Source organism: Brassica oleracea, chromosome C5, assembly GCF_000695525.1.
Source record: "Brassica oleracea var. oleracea cultivar TO1000 chromosome C5, BOL, whole genome shotgun sequence".
NCBI classification, from domain to species: domain Eukaryota; kingdom Viridiplantae; phylum Streptophyta; class Magnoliopsida; order Brassicales; family Brassicaceae; genus Brassica; species Brassica oleracea.
This window is the reverse complement of record NC_027752.1, coordinates 39,027,760-39,042,787: the sequence shown is the minus strand read 5'-3', so window position 1 is coordinate 39,042,787 and position 15,028 is coordinate 39,027,760. Positions and strand designations below refer to the sequence as shown.

The following is a 15,028-nucleotide window of genomic DNA, read 5'->3' as shown; positions in this document are numbered from 1 at the left end:
CATAGGAGCTTTGATGTATCTGGCTAGTCACACGACCATATGTTTTGCCATGAATCTGTTGTCTAAATTAAGCTCTTGTCCAACCCAAAGGCACTGGAACGGGATTAAACATGTTCTTCGTTACCTGCAAGGAAAGAAAGACTTGAGTTTATTTTATACTAATCAAAACAAAGAAGGTTTAGTTGATTTTACTGATGCAGGTTATCCTTCGGATTCACACAATGCTCGATCACAGACAGGCTATGTTTTCACACATGGTGGAACGGCCATATCATGGCGTTCCATGAAGCAGACGATCGCGGCCACATCTTCAAACCATTCGGAGATCTTGGCTGTTCATGAGGCCAGCCGCGAGTTGTTCAGAACAGGGGGAGTAATATGTGTTGTACTCTTTTTCATTCACCATGGTTTTGTTCCACTGGGTTTTCCTGGTAAGGTTTTAATGAGGCAACATCTAAAGAGTATTACAATCTCTGTATGATTATGGCATCCAAGGGGGAGTGTTATAAATCATATTGTGGATGTCCATAACCGGCCCGGTTCATAACTGGCCCAATGCTAGAGAGAGAGAGAGACAACCGTGAGGAGAGAGAGAGAGAGAATCAACATCTTGCCTTTTCTTTATTAGATTATGATTTGTACTCTTTCCATATTTGTATTTTCTTTTTTTAGTCTTTTCATTATTCGTGTAATTCTATATATATAAAGGGATCTTTATGTTTATGAATAATATAGAAACATAGATTCTATTCTCTTGTTTTACAAGAATTTAATACATTAATAGATCTTGGTTTAGCTTGATTTTCAAGGAACATGGTTCAAACATAACATATCATTTTTTTTGCTAAGAAAACCTAACATATGTAAATATAGACTATAGAGTAAATAAACTTTACCTTTAAACACATCTTCTATAATATGCTGTAATTTATGTGACAGTCTATTCCAACAAAACTTCTATCACAAACTAGATTGATATGTGAATGCATATCATACTATTAATTGAAAACACGCTTAAGTGAGAACGTTATAATTTCATTGGATGCACTATTTTCCAATAGTGACTCAGCTATTTCCCAATGTTGACATAAACATTAAGCCTCTCTAAACTCGCTGGAATGGCTTAAATGGGATTAGCTTCCCTAAATCATTTGTCATTACCATTTTATCATTCTCGGTTTCTCTTAATCTATTATCTGGTTATCCTAATCAAAACTCTCTCAATTATTATCTTCTAATGTCGGTTTGGTACTTAACTATTTTGTCAAATCATAAATTGCATGGTCTCGGATCATATTCTTTTGAACCTTATGGTCTAATAGTATCCCAGAGCTACTCTCACCTCACATATTCTTGTGAGTCTAATTCTAATAACTATGGCGTGTCTTTGAAGGGAAACGTGTACTGGTTTTCTCAAGACAAGGAAGCAGGAGGAGACGTTCCCCGTTTTTTACTCTGTTTTGATTTCACAGCAGAGAGATTTGTTCCGCGTCTGCCTTTGCCGTTTGAGTCTTACTTTGAAGATGAGGTGACTCTATCTAGTGTTAGAGCATCTTGCCGTGTTGTTTCAGAACTTGCATACGTATGAGATGGAGGTATGGGTTACGACCAAGATTGAGACAAATGGAGTGTCTTGGAGCAAGTTCTTAGCGGTGGATATGTCGCCACTCACTTGGTTTCAGTTCTTTAGTGGTGGGAGTTTTCTTATTGATGAGGAGAAGAGAGTTGTAGTTGTTTTCGATGGAGATAAAAATGAATCGGAAACTAATCGCAACACAGCTTATTTCGTTGGGGAAAATGATTACTTTAAGTAAGTTGATCTTGGAGAAGTTTTTTTTTTTTTTTTGAATGAAGGAGAAGTTACTACCGCATGCCTTCTCTTATGTTTCAAGTTTAGTGCAGATCAACCAAACTGCATGAGAATCATGGCATGTTCATCGTTAATTAATAATCCGCTATAAAATACTTACTTATCGTTAATTAATAATCCGTTAATTAATAATCCGCTATAAAATACTTACTTACCGACTAGCTATTTCTTGAACATTATGTTAGGTGGACCTGTTTTGATCCAAACCAAACTGATTCATATCACAACCAATTTGAAAGTCATACTAACCGACCTATATCAAATCGGAAATTATTTTTTACGCACCTTATAACACAAGTAATGCTTGAATCTAGGTTGTGACAATAACAAAAACCAATTAATTTATCATCTCAACCCACTGAATATGTTTTTGAAACCTTTGACTAACCTAAAACATAACTAAAACCAAAAGAGATTAATGAAGTTAATACGACACTATATACTCCTAATCGTTGTCCTCTGCTTCCATAAACCCATAATGGATCTTGCAACGGTCGTGTGTTCGGTTGCACTGATTGCTGCGGCAACATACAAGCTTGTTCCGGCATTGTCCCCCATGACAACATATCTGTAGAAAGTGCTAAACACTCTAAACCTGGTACCGCAAGTGTAGACACACCACCTCTCACGTTTAAACACTGTCCTTGCGCTACTTGTCCCATTCCTGACGATGCCGTTTCTATTTTCACATCTTTCAGAAAAATCTCTGTGCATGGTGCTCTCGTGCTGCACCTAAAGTTAACACCGTACTCTGATCTGGACGTCCCCACGAAGTTACTATACACAACTTTGCTCACTTCCACCGCCGAGGACTAAAGAAAGTTACAAAGTAAAATACATTTTCTCTAAAAGCAATCTTAAGTACAATGTATACATCTTTGTTGATTGTATACGTACCTTATCATCTGTGGACTTATCAGAATCTCCATTGTTGTAATGCTGATCGATTATGATAGGATTCTCGACATTATCTAGAGTAATTCCATTGAAAGTAATCCTTCTTGCGTAACCAGATCCTCCCTGTGAATATTACCATAATGTTTTATCCAAAATAAAGTTACAAAAAATTACTAAATGAGATTAGTAAGAAACTTAACGTACCGGCCAGGTTTTGATCCTAGCTCCATTCATAGTTCCTCTAAAGTTACAGTTTTGGACACATACATCCTCCACTGAAGCTATCTCTCCATCTTTTCCTAAGCTTCCTATGCTATAAATTTCAAAGTTACATGGTTTAATATAAATATTTTAATGAACATTTTCTAAGTAGAATCTTGTAACTGGTTAACCTTACTCCATGGCCTGGTCCGCAATCTATACCGGATATTCTGATGTTAGCCGTCCCCGAGTTAATCGCAATGCAATCGTCACCTATAATAATTACAAAGTCCTTTTCATAACGAACCGATAATGTATAAAGATCAGCACACTGCCAATGACATTATTGGATGTAACAATCGAGGGACCGTCTAGTTTGACATATAAATATATTTTGCGTTCATACAACGTCCCTGGTTTTTAAATTATTTTCTGATTTTGGAATTTACACAAATCTCCAAAAATAGTTTGAGTGACAGTTTCATACCAGTGGCGATTACGCAATCCTGGATGATAACATTAGATGAAACCGCTACATCGATTCCATCGGTGTTAGGACTTGATTCAGGTGCATTTATCCGGAGATTTGAGATGGTTACATCGTTGCAACCGTTTATGTGAATGTGTGCCATCGCACTATCTACGTGAGTTAAGCCACTAAGTCTAAGATTGTTGCAGCTCTTGAACTTCAATGCCTACTCTCACAACAAAAAGTTTTGGTACAAAAAAACCAAAAAGAGTTTGGAAAGGATTAAAAAAAAAGCCGCTTACGGTTGGTCTAGAACTGCCTTTGTGTTCCCACCAGCTCGAACCCTGGCCGTTTAATTCGCCGTTACCTTCAACCACAAGCCCTTCTATGTCTGAGAAGAGAATCCATTGATCTTTGTCTCCTTTCCATTTTCCTCTACTTGATGCAACAAGATTGCCCAAAATCTTCAATTAAATCAGTAGATTCGTTACTAATGTCAAAAGAAAATAATGTATTATTTAAAAAAAAGCAAGGAAAAACAGAGTACCTGAACAACAATAGGGGTCGATTTGCAAGAACCCTCAAACTTCAAGGGCTGCAACATAAATGCCATTCCTGCCGGAATGATAAGCTGCCCATCTCCTGCCCCGCTACAGACATCTTCCCAGGCTTTCAAGAACGCCTTCCAAAAAAAAGATAAACAAGATTCTTAACATTACGATATTTTTGGAAACAATGAGCAAAGATTTTATTTACATTACGTCTACGAATCTGTCTTTTACCTGAGAATCGTCTGTAACTCCATCTCCAACAGCTCCATATTGAGTAACATCCAAAGCTTTCGAATATGTGAAGGTCTGGAGGATGAACACTGAGAAAATCAAGATCCAAGTCTTCTTCTGCATATGTTTTGAAGAAGAATAGTTAAATAGTGAGCAAAACCAATGCATTTACTAATTAAAACAACTATGGTTAAAGCCAATGCTTTCATTTAGACAGACAAAAGAAGATGCTAAACACTTTACCATGTTAAGCGGATACTTTCGACAGTAGCAGACAATATATGTAAGGGAATGAAATGGAATGGATAGGCGAATACGTATATGTGTACTTTAATCTATTAACAAGAGACATGATAACATTTAAAGTTCAAATAAATTACTGATTTGCATGGGGAGTAGGAGTGGCACTGCAATTATTTATAGTACAAATTATTTCAAAATCGACCATTGTATCTCTATTACAAAATTGAATAAATGCATTCTTTGTATTTTTTTTTTCAGCTCCTTTGGTTTGGTTTGGTTTAGTTTGGTTTTCAAGGAACATGTTCAAATATAAGAAAGCTAAAGAGCAGATAAACTTTACCTTTAAGCGCATCGTCTATATCTCTTATATGCCGTAATTTACGTGACAGACCATTCTAACGAAACTTCTATACACAAACTAGATTGATATGTGAATTCATATAATGATATAAATAGTATCTCAAGCAACTTGCGTTCGCTTTCTTTTTGTTATTGTCTATTTTTGACTTCGTGTTTTGCTTTTAATTACTTTTGTCTTAGCTTCTGTTTGGGTATTTTCTATATTCCACTTTTCCGTTTTTTTATTTTACTTTTTAAAAAGGCAAATACAAAAGTAATGCTCATCAAATTCAGAGCATCTCTAAAAATAAACTCTATTTCGAAATTTCTCAAACTCTATATTTGAAGTTTAAAGATGTTCTTCTCCAAAAACAAAACTTCAAATTCAACTTCAAAACTATTTGTATTTTCTAATATGGTCTTTATATTTGTCATAATCAATTTGAATTCATAAAACTTTTGTAAATAACTAACACATATATAAACATATTACAACAATATTAATTAATAAAATATTATATTAAAATATAAAATTTTAAACATAATAACTTAATTAATATTAAACTTTAAGCAAAATACCATATTATTCCATAAAATGATTTTCATAATGCATATATGATCTACTAGTGCATTTCGAAGTAAAAAGGGCTCTCCTCATTTTCAATTTGTAGATTAGAGATAAAAACTGTTGAAATCAGGTGATATTAATACTTGTAAATACATTAGATCAGAACAAGAAAGTAAAAGAGAAACATAAATTATTGTTAAAAGACTAACTTTTACCGATGATATTAATACTCGTGAATATATTCAATATGAATAGGAAGGAATTGTACGAAAATACATCATCAACAACAACAACCATCTTCAGTTACAGAAAATAAATTGGACAATATTTGGAAATTTTTAAGGTTCCGGATCAAACTTACATGACTATTAGTGTTGTTATTATATTTAAATCTTTGTAATAGTTATGTCTTCATGTAATTTTTTAAAAGTTTTTTTGTTAAGTTTATTTTGTATATTTTTTGTTATCTAAATCTAGTTTTAAATATTTTAAATTTTCTTTTAAAGTTTTATTTAATTTTATGTGTAAACTTAAATTTTGTAAACAAAACTTAAAATATTTATGAGATATAATTTTTATAAGGATTAAAACAATAAAGAATAAAATATTTATGAATCATAAATATGATGTGTAATTGCAGAGACCAAAATGCAAATAAAAATATGAAACTTCAAATTTGAAGTTTTGAGTAGTGAAACTTCAAATATAGAGTTTCATTCCTCAAAACTTCAAATTCAAAGTTTTGAAGCTTCTTTTTGGAAAATAAAAAATCATATTTAAAGTTATAGAGTATCTTTTGGAGTCGCTTTCGAAAAAAGGTTTGTAAAGTTTTGTACTGTTATGAAAGGTTAACATTATTTACGAGTTGAATTTTTAAAAATAATCTTGCCTTTTAAAAATACAGGCCTATACACTCAGCAAAAGCGAATTATGCAAATTTATGGAAAAAAACATACAGGAGGCATGGCGCAAGGAATACAGTCAGGCATGGATCTCATAAGACGGCTCAGGATGATGCAGTCAGGTGTGAATCATCATAAAGTAAGTAGATGATGCAGTCAGGTGTGAATCATCGTAAAGTAAGTAGATTTGTGGCTATAGAATCGTCTTGTAATATTTATTTGTTTTGTAAAAAAAACACCCGTGTCAGGTTGTTATCAGAATGTTAGATCACCAGGCCCAATGGTAGACCACATGACAACATCGGGAGTGGCACCTACTTCCCCAAGCGTTTATAAAAATCTTCGATTTTTTCTTGGGCACCTCAAAATCTGATCTCTAGAATATTTTATTTACTAAAATAAGACAGGTGCCTTGTGCATAACGAATTTATATGAAAATTATTTAAAAAATATCATATAAAAAATAAAATTTATATTTTTGATCGAATTAATATTTTTGACTTTTAAATAATTTTTTAAAAACATTTCTGTTAATTATATAATTTGTTTACTCATGAGCTGATCTCATTTTTAAAAATATTTTAAGTCAAAGAATCACTATAAGAATCTAACATTTAAGCCGAATAATCTCAGACCTACTATTTGGTTACAATGAAACTATATCAACTCGGTTTTATATCATGATTTAGCAATTTAAAAGTTAATTATGATTATAAGAACTTTACGTTCACGTGTCAATCCTATCTATCTTCAATATTTTTTCTCATTTTGTATCACTTTTTTCATTTTGGTTATTACTGAATATAAATATTGATTTTTGAGTTTATTCTCATTTCGTTATTTTGTTTTAGCATGAGGTTTAAAAAATGTTTATTTAAAATTATTAAAGAGATACATACTTAGGTTAAAATCTGCGTCTTGTGCAAAATAAATATTTTATATTTATTTTATATTTGTCTGCAAATGATGAAATAATAAAATAATAATTATATATTAAATAACTAAAAAATAAGTTACTATTATGTAATAAATTGGCGTGCGCATATAAATTAAACGACCGATCTTGTTTATTCGCAATCATTTTAGAGTAAATAAGTTAAAACAATCAATCTTATATATCGTATACGATATAATTAAATTTAAATGATATTAACATAGACATATAATATATTTTTAATATGGATATTTATTAATACGAGGTTTCTACTCAAATGATTATATGATTATTTGTATATTTGTGTAACAAAATTTTACACCAACGATTTTTTTTTAGTGAGCAATGTTTAGTGGTTTTAATAATTAATAATCATTTAAAAAAACTATGAAGATTTCAAAATTAAATATTAAATTTTCAATATATGTTCAAAGCAAATATAAAAATATAAGTATGTATTTTCATATGATGTATAGTTTAATTTAAACGATATGAAATATATATATATATATATATATATATATTAAATATATAACATAAACACCTATTAAAATAAAATTATTTATTCATATATGATTTTTTAATAATTGTATCTTGTTATAAAAAATACTTTAAACCTTGATCACAAAAGTCTGTGGGAGACTTTTAACAGTCTTAGTAATTTGGCCTTGTTCGTTTACCTATCGCGCGACCTGCGACCTGCGACATGCGACTTGCGATTGATCGCATGTCGCAAGTCGCAGGTTGTTGTTCGTATTGATGTCGCGCCACTGATCGCATGACCAGTCGCGGGTTCCCATTCAAGTCACCCGAAAAAACAGTGACTAAAAATTAAGAAAATTTTGATCGCGCGACTGGTCGCAGGTCGCAGATCGCAGGTTGCGCGACACGTAAAGAACATAGTTTTAGTCACGGGTCTCACGTTTAGTCGCAGGTCGCGCGACACGTAAACGAACGTAATCTTAGTCGCAAGTCGGAGGTCGCAGGTCGCGACACACGTAAACGAACAGGGCCTTTATACTAGTTTTGAAAAACTCAAAATACAATATATACAAAAAAATCTAAATTTTTATTATATGATAAATGTAATTGTGTAATTTATTTTAATAATAAATAATTAAACAAAAATGATAGAAAGTATGCAGATTGTTAGCAAATCTTTGTTATTTAAAATCATTAATTGTCATATATATCATAATCACATTAGGTAATTTTTTTTTTTGACAACATTAAAGGCTAAAGCATATGAGACCACCGGTTCAGATAGCCAAACCGGGGGTAAAGAATCGACATATAGCATAGCTGAAGGAGAACTCTTCGCACCACGTGCAAGCTTGTCCGCCTTTGTATTTTGTGCGCTTGAAATATGTCTGATCATGAAGTTGGGGAAGAAAGTCTTACTGATCACATTAGGTAATTCTGTAGGTTTTATTTAACGAAAGAATATATAATAATTTCAATTTGATAAATGAATGATCCATAATGAACCTACTATATAATATAACATTCTCTAGCAATTTAATTTTGGACTAACAAAATCCTCCTATATATTAATTGAGAAGTCACATTATTTACTTCTGGTGACGTGTCAATCATACATACACTTTCATAAAAAAAAATTAATTTCATTGGTCGAAACTTTTGCCTTTTTTTTATTAATCTCCTATATATTAATCGAGAAGTTATATTGTTGACTCCTGGTGACATGTCAATCATACGTACACTTTCAAGAAAATTCTTTTAATTTCATTGGTAGAAATTTTTGCATTTTATTTTTATTTTTTACTTTCTTTTAAACAGGAGATTAACTTCAGATACCCCTTTGACTCACGAAAAATGCTCAAATCTCCCTTCAATAAAATATAATTTTTATTTATTTATTTTGAAAAACGAAAATAGGCTAAATACACTTATAACCCTAACGAAATCACATAATTACATGGCCCAACCACACGAACCCGGCCCACCCAAACATGAACCCGGCCCACCCAAACACATACGGGTATAACCCTTTTCCTAAACCTAAACTCTGCGTTTGGACAGAAAAAAAATTGTCATGTCTTTCCCTTCTCTCCTCTCTTTCTCCTCTTGTTCTTTCTGATTTCCTAAAACGGCGACAAAATCGACAAACTCATCGTTTCTTCTTCTTCTTCTGTTCTAATCAAGACTTCATCTTCTGAATCGACATCCCTCATCCTGGTAAGTGATTTCTTGACCTTAATTTCCTTGCATTTTGTATTTAGGTCAGATAAAAATTGGGGAAAACTTGTAAATTGTAGACGAAAAGTTTAGTAGGATCTTAGTAAGCGAGATTGTGGTTTGAAATTGGGGAAAACATCTTGAAACTGTAGAATTGGTATAAATTGGAACAAAAACCAAGAGCTCACGATTTTTATGGGTTCTTTCTTATTGGATCCAATTGGTTTTCCTGGTTTATTGTTTGTGATATGAAACCGAAATCTCTTTGACTGTTAGGATAAATGTAAACTGAAATGGAGTAGGTGATTTATTGAGTGACTGAAAGGTTTGATATTTGGCAAAGTAATAATTCTAGTTGAATAAAGTGTCACTGGTTGTGTGTGTATTGGTTTTTTTTTTAAGTGCTACTGTTGTGTATTAGTTTAGTCTTAATATATATTTATTAAGTAACTAGTCTACCAATTGATAATAATCATAAAATATATATCGATTCTACATATTAAACATAAATACTCCTACTAATATATATGTAGTCCAAATAACACATAGTAATCTCAGTAGTCCTAGTAGTTCAAATAACACATAGTAATTTCAGCAATACAGGTAGTCCAAATAACACATAGTAATTCCAGTAATCCTAGTAGTTCAAATAACACATAGTAATTCCAGTAATACAGGTAGCACAATGAAACAAATTTCAACAATCAAACACCTGAACCTGAACCACTTCCACATTCAAAATATGCTGCCATACCTCTTCCTCTGGCTCTGCCTGTGCATGTGCTTGTGCTTGTGGCTCTCCCTCTTCCACTCCCTCTGCCTCTTTTTCCTCTTCCACGAGCTTCTCGTGCTAATGGTTTCCTTGTTTGTTGTGGTTTTCCTTTCTTGACTTGAAATTCTGGAGGAAGTACTTTCTTTGCTCTAATTTCTTCTGGTATAACCCAATCAGACATATGAGGAACATGATATATTGTCATGTGATAAGCCAAAGCCCATTGCTTCACCAAATAGTACTTAGAACAATACTCAGATAGATGGAGTTTCTTTCCCGCTTTATCAGTCATGAATGTGGCAGCAGCTACTGCATGAACACATGGATATTTGTCTTTATCAAATTGCCCACAGGTGCACGTGTTCATAGCCATGTCCACGGTATAACGCTTCCCGTCACTACCATGCACACTGTACTCGAGATGGAAGCTGTTTAACTCGTCAACCCGAAGAAACCCTGTATCAACACATCTTTTAGTCATTTCCTCCTCCACAATATGCACAAGCTTTAGTGCGGGTGGCATTTCAGCTGCCTCTTTTCTGTGCTTATTAAACCATTCAGCAATTTTTCCTATGATAAAATCAAACATTGGAAGTAAGGTGAACTTTCTTGCGTCTTTAATAACACCGTTAAAAGATTCTGCTGAATTGGTGGTGTCAACATTGTACCTAACTCCTTCAAAGTAACATCTAGCCCATTTCTTTTGTTCACAACTTTTGTCAAGATACTCCACTGCACTAGGATATTTCCTGCCAAAAGCGTCATAAAGGAGTAAAGGACCAAGAACTCAGCCTCTGTATAAGCGTGTGCGCACTCCATAAACTTAAATGCACATGTTTCTCTGTTGTTACGGACGTAGCCTTTAACATTTTGAGACAGATGCCATATACAATAACCATGAGCGGCCTGAGGGAACACTTGATGTACTGCCTTGATCAAGCCTTTGTTTCTGTCCGAAAGAAACACCAATCCAGGGAGATCCAATATCACTGATTTCAACTGTTCTATAAACCATAGCCAACTCTCATATTTTTCACCATCTGCAACACCAAACGCAATTGGGTAGTGGTGATGATTGGGATCCTGAGCAGTCGCAATAAATAACACTCCACCATAAACAGTCTTCAGGTGTGTTGCATCCACAATGAAGACTTTTCTTATCGCGCGGAATCCTTGTATGCTAGCTCCCAAAGCCCAAAACAAATACTTAATTTTTTTGCCCTCATCCACAACCACACGAGTTATTGTGTCAGGATTCACCTGCTCCAGCATGTGCATATAACAATATAATAAAGAATAACTCTCTTCAGGAGTTCCGCGCACTTTATTAGCAGCTAGTCTTCTTCCTCTATATGCCGTTGTGTATGATACTTCCACATCAACTCTCTGATGAACCAAATCGATCAGAGCATTGAGATGTGGTGTGTCAAAACTTCCATGATAATCTTAGGCCAGGATAGATGCAACGATTTGTGGTGTGCCTCTCCTTCTATTAGGCAGTGTTCTTGTGGTAACAACAGAACATCTATGCTGCTTGATGTAACTTCTAACTGACCAAAGATCTGAATTCGTTAACTTTGCAACACGCACAAACCACTTGCAGCCTTCTTTGGCTCCTCGGCATTTTATCACATATCTCTTAGTATCCGACTTAATTACCTCATACTCAAAACACTTCACATGTGACGCTGTCTGAATATGAGTTTGCGCTTCCTCCTTGGTTCTAAATTCTTGATCTAAAACCAAATCCATACCATCATCCCACTCCTTATAGACAACTGGTGTGACTTCAACTGAGGGTCCTGCTTCTCTTTCGGTGACATTCTCATGCATCTCAATGTCTTCGTAAAGTGTGAGCAAACCACCAGTACCTTCATTATCAGTTACATCCTTCTCAGTACCTTCTTCATCACCACCATCTGTCTCAGTAGCCTCTGTATCAATAGCTTCTGTTTCAGTAGCCTCTCTAACAATAGCCCCTCTATCAGTAGCCTCTCTATCAGTAGCCCCGTTTTCAGTAGCCTCTCTATCTGATAGACTGTCATAGAAATCAGTGTCATCATCCCTTTTGTTGAACTCCACATGTAGAACACTTCTACAATTCACTTGATTTATTTGCATTAGATAACCAAAAACGTCTACATCTTCCTAGATATATGATGGCTTGTTCGAATACATTACCATTGGAAAGTAACTAATCTTCGCTTCCATCTTATAGTCATATACCTTTATCTTTCTGCAAATACGCTTAACCAAAACACAGCGTGTGATCTCATCCACTGATTTCTTCAACACAATAGTGTGAATTTCATCTTCCCCTTCACCATCTCCCAAAATCCATTCCATTTCAGCCCCATCTTTAATCTAATATCCTCCATAATCAAAACAAATGATTGTACAATGCGGATTTTGCATTTTCCTGAAATAAAATGAATCATAATTAAAATTAGCGTTATTAAGAAGTTTAAATTTAATTCCCACGCCGTACATTCTTACTAATAGTAATTTTTTCAATACTATATACATAGTAAAACCAGTAATACTAGTAATTTTTGTAAACATAGTAACATTAGTAGTATCAGTAATACCACTTTGCCTTAGTAAAACGAGTTATCTTAGTAATACTCATAAATTATCCGTGCACTAATTAATCAACTTTTTAGTCCGATTTTGTTCGGATTTTGCATTACCCATGTTATATAATTCATATTAATGAAATTACACCGAAGAAATCATCAAAACGGGCTCAAAACGTACATAAAATATACCCTAAAACCAATAAATACAGTTTACAAAATCCTTTTAAATCTCTTAAAATTTGCATTCAACCTTTCTTTTGTTACACTAGCCGATATATACACTTATTTTTATAAGTATTCCAGCAAAATTTTCATCAAAAACGGACATAAATTAAATTCGAAATTCATATACACAGTTTTCAAATTCGTTTTTTCTCTCTCAAATTTTCATCAATTCTTACCTTTTTAGGTTACCCATGGTTTACACAAATATTTAAAAGATATTTCACACAAAATTTCATAAAAAACGGACAAGAATTACCTGATGTTCTAGCTTCAAAATCGCCAATGAAGGGTGGGCAAGAAGAACTCTTCACGCGGATAAAGGAGAGAGGAGAGGAACATGAAGACATGTGGGCCAAGGTAAATTTGATTGGTTAATGTTGTTTGTGGAACCCATTTGGTTGTTGTGTTTGGTTGGGTGTATTTAATTGAAAAATTAAATGAATTAATGAGGTGGAGAAGAAATATCTATTATTATAAAAGACTGTTTGCTTCACTCTCATGAAGCCACATAGGATGCCAGCTAGATAAGTCGGACTCTCTCGCTTCGACACGTGTCGCATAAGTATGAAACCCGGCGTTTCATTGCAGAAAAGAAACGAAGGTGGTCTCTTCCACTTCGTGCGATGGCGACTCGGCGCCGTTTGCGTTTCTTCCCACGATCTGAAACGTCTGAGTTAAGGCTTCATGTTTAATCCCAACGATTCACTCCCCCACATGTCGTCTTCAATACTTTGCTTCGATCTGAAAGGCGGTGTTTGTTTTGTATAAATATGTGTGAGTATTCATCTCCTTAATCTCATCTTATCTTCGTATCTCCTATATCTCTCGCCGATGTGGTCTTGCTTGGATCTCTCTTTGTCAGATGCCTTGGTGGTTCTGTGTTGGTACTCTATGCCCGTGGTGGAGGTTTTCTGGTCTGTTCTGGTATCTCTCTATGAAGTTGGAAGCTTGAGCCTCTTCTCACCTCTCTCGGTGGTGGTTTTGTGCCACCTAAGGTTTATTGCGGCGAGTAACCCTTGACGGTGGCTTATTCGTTTATTTCTTTAGGGTTTTTGGTCGCTGGTTTACTCGCCGGACTTTGCCTCCTCAGATCGTTCCTACTTTCTTTTTTTATTGATTATTTCATTATTCTCTTGAGTTCTTTTGTTTATCAATTTTAGCTAAACTTCTCTATTTTTTGGTGTTTTATTTATTCTTACATGCCAGAACTGCAAATCTTCAACGGGTCAGAAGATTGTGAACTGAACCTAATCAACAAAAGCCAAGCTAATCACATGGGATCTTTTGGTCAGGGTCAACAGCTATGGCAAGTGGAATGTTTTTGCTTATAATTTCATCGTATATTTTTAAATTAAAACCTCAGATTGGAGACAAACTAAATTTATAAATGGAACTGTTGGTTTTGTCTTATCCTTGCAGGCTTGGATTGCAAACTTTTAAAAGAATGTTGTTCAAGCAGATGCGAAATAGAAATATTCAGTCAAACATTTAGAGTTGTGTAGGAAGCATGTAGCTCACGATTTGTCTGTCACTTTTTAAAGGTAATTCTTTTGTCTTCTCTAATACATTGCAATATATGTCTCTAATTTGCTCTAGATTAATTATTATTTGGGTCTGATTAATATTTTATTTCTTAGATTTGGTGCAGTGCTCATGAATATGTAGAACCTAATGTGGTACTTGAGAGAGGACTCGAAAGCTTTCTTGATAAAGGTATTTTCCAGTTTCTTAGTTTAATGCTCAAAGCTTGACCGTCTATTGAAAATCTACAAACCCGTACAATACTCTCGCTAACATCCTTACGTATTCTAATACATCAAAGAAAATTGAAACCATAAAACATGAAATTGTGAGCATATGCATCTATGCTACTTGACTGGTAGGCAGATAAGAGAGTAAGCATATGTGTTTTGTCTTAGATAGATAAAATATTCTCTATACGCTCTATGGTCATAAATTCTCTTGCCAGCACGTGATTTTTAGACAAAGTTGTAGCATTTACTCAAATCAGTTTCTTCTCCTTATTGAATAGTGATCGGTTTCTTCCC

The 15,028-nt window shown here is 34.0% G+C and overlaps 1 protein-coding gene across 3 annotated transcripts; it reads right to left on the bottom strand.

The window, feature by feature from the left end:
- Positions 1–2,168: 2,168 nt before the first annotated feature.
- Positions 2,169–4,874, bottom strand: LOC106292780 (probable polygalacturonase At3g15720). 3 transcript variants are annotated; one of them, XM_013728436.1, is made up of 9 exons: positions 4,803–4,874; positions 4,220–4,336; positions 3,985–4,119; positions 3,740–3,901; positions 3,456–3,663; positions 3,160–3,241; positions 2,972–3,080; positions 2,768–2,890; positions 2,169–2,682 (listed from the first exon to the last, which is right to left on the bottom strand). In XM_013728436.1, the coding sequence occupies exons 1-9, from the start codon at positions 4,812–4,814 to the stop codon at positions 2,254–2,256; spliced, it is 1,377 nt and encodes a 458-aa protein (XP_013583890.1). In that variant the 5' UTR covers positions 4,815–4,874; the 3' UTR covers positions 2,169–2,253. The 3 variants fall into 3 exon arrangements, with proteins under 3 accessions (XP_013583890.1, XP_013583891.1, XP_013583889.1); XM_013728437.1 differs by lacking the exon at positions 4,803–4,874 and adding an exon at positions 4,463–4,599; XM_013728435.1 differs by lacking the exon at positions 4,803–4,874 and having other exon boundaries at positions 4,220–4,445.
- Positions 4,875–15,028: the final 10,154 nt, after the last annotated feature.

Excerpts from the sequence above, each read along its gene's own strand:
- LOC106292780 (XM_013728435.1), bottom strand. The coding sequence starts at position 4,387 with ATGCATTGGTTTTGCTCACTATTTAACTATTCTTCTTCAAAACATATG. Across the intron at positions 3,902-3,984 it reads CGACCCCTATTGTTGTTCAG|ATTTTGGGCAATCTTGTTGC; the intron begins GTACTCTGTTTT and ends ATTTAATTGAAG. Across the intron at positions 3,081-3,159 it reads GGACCAGGCCATGGAGTAAG|CATAGGAAGCTTAGGAAAAG; the intron begins GTTAACCAGTTA and ends TGAAATTTATAG.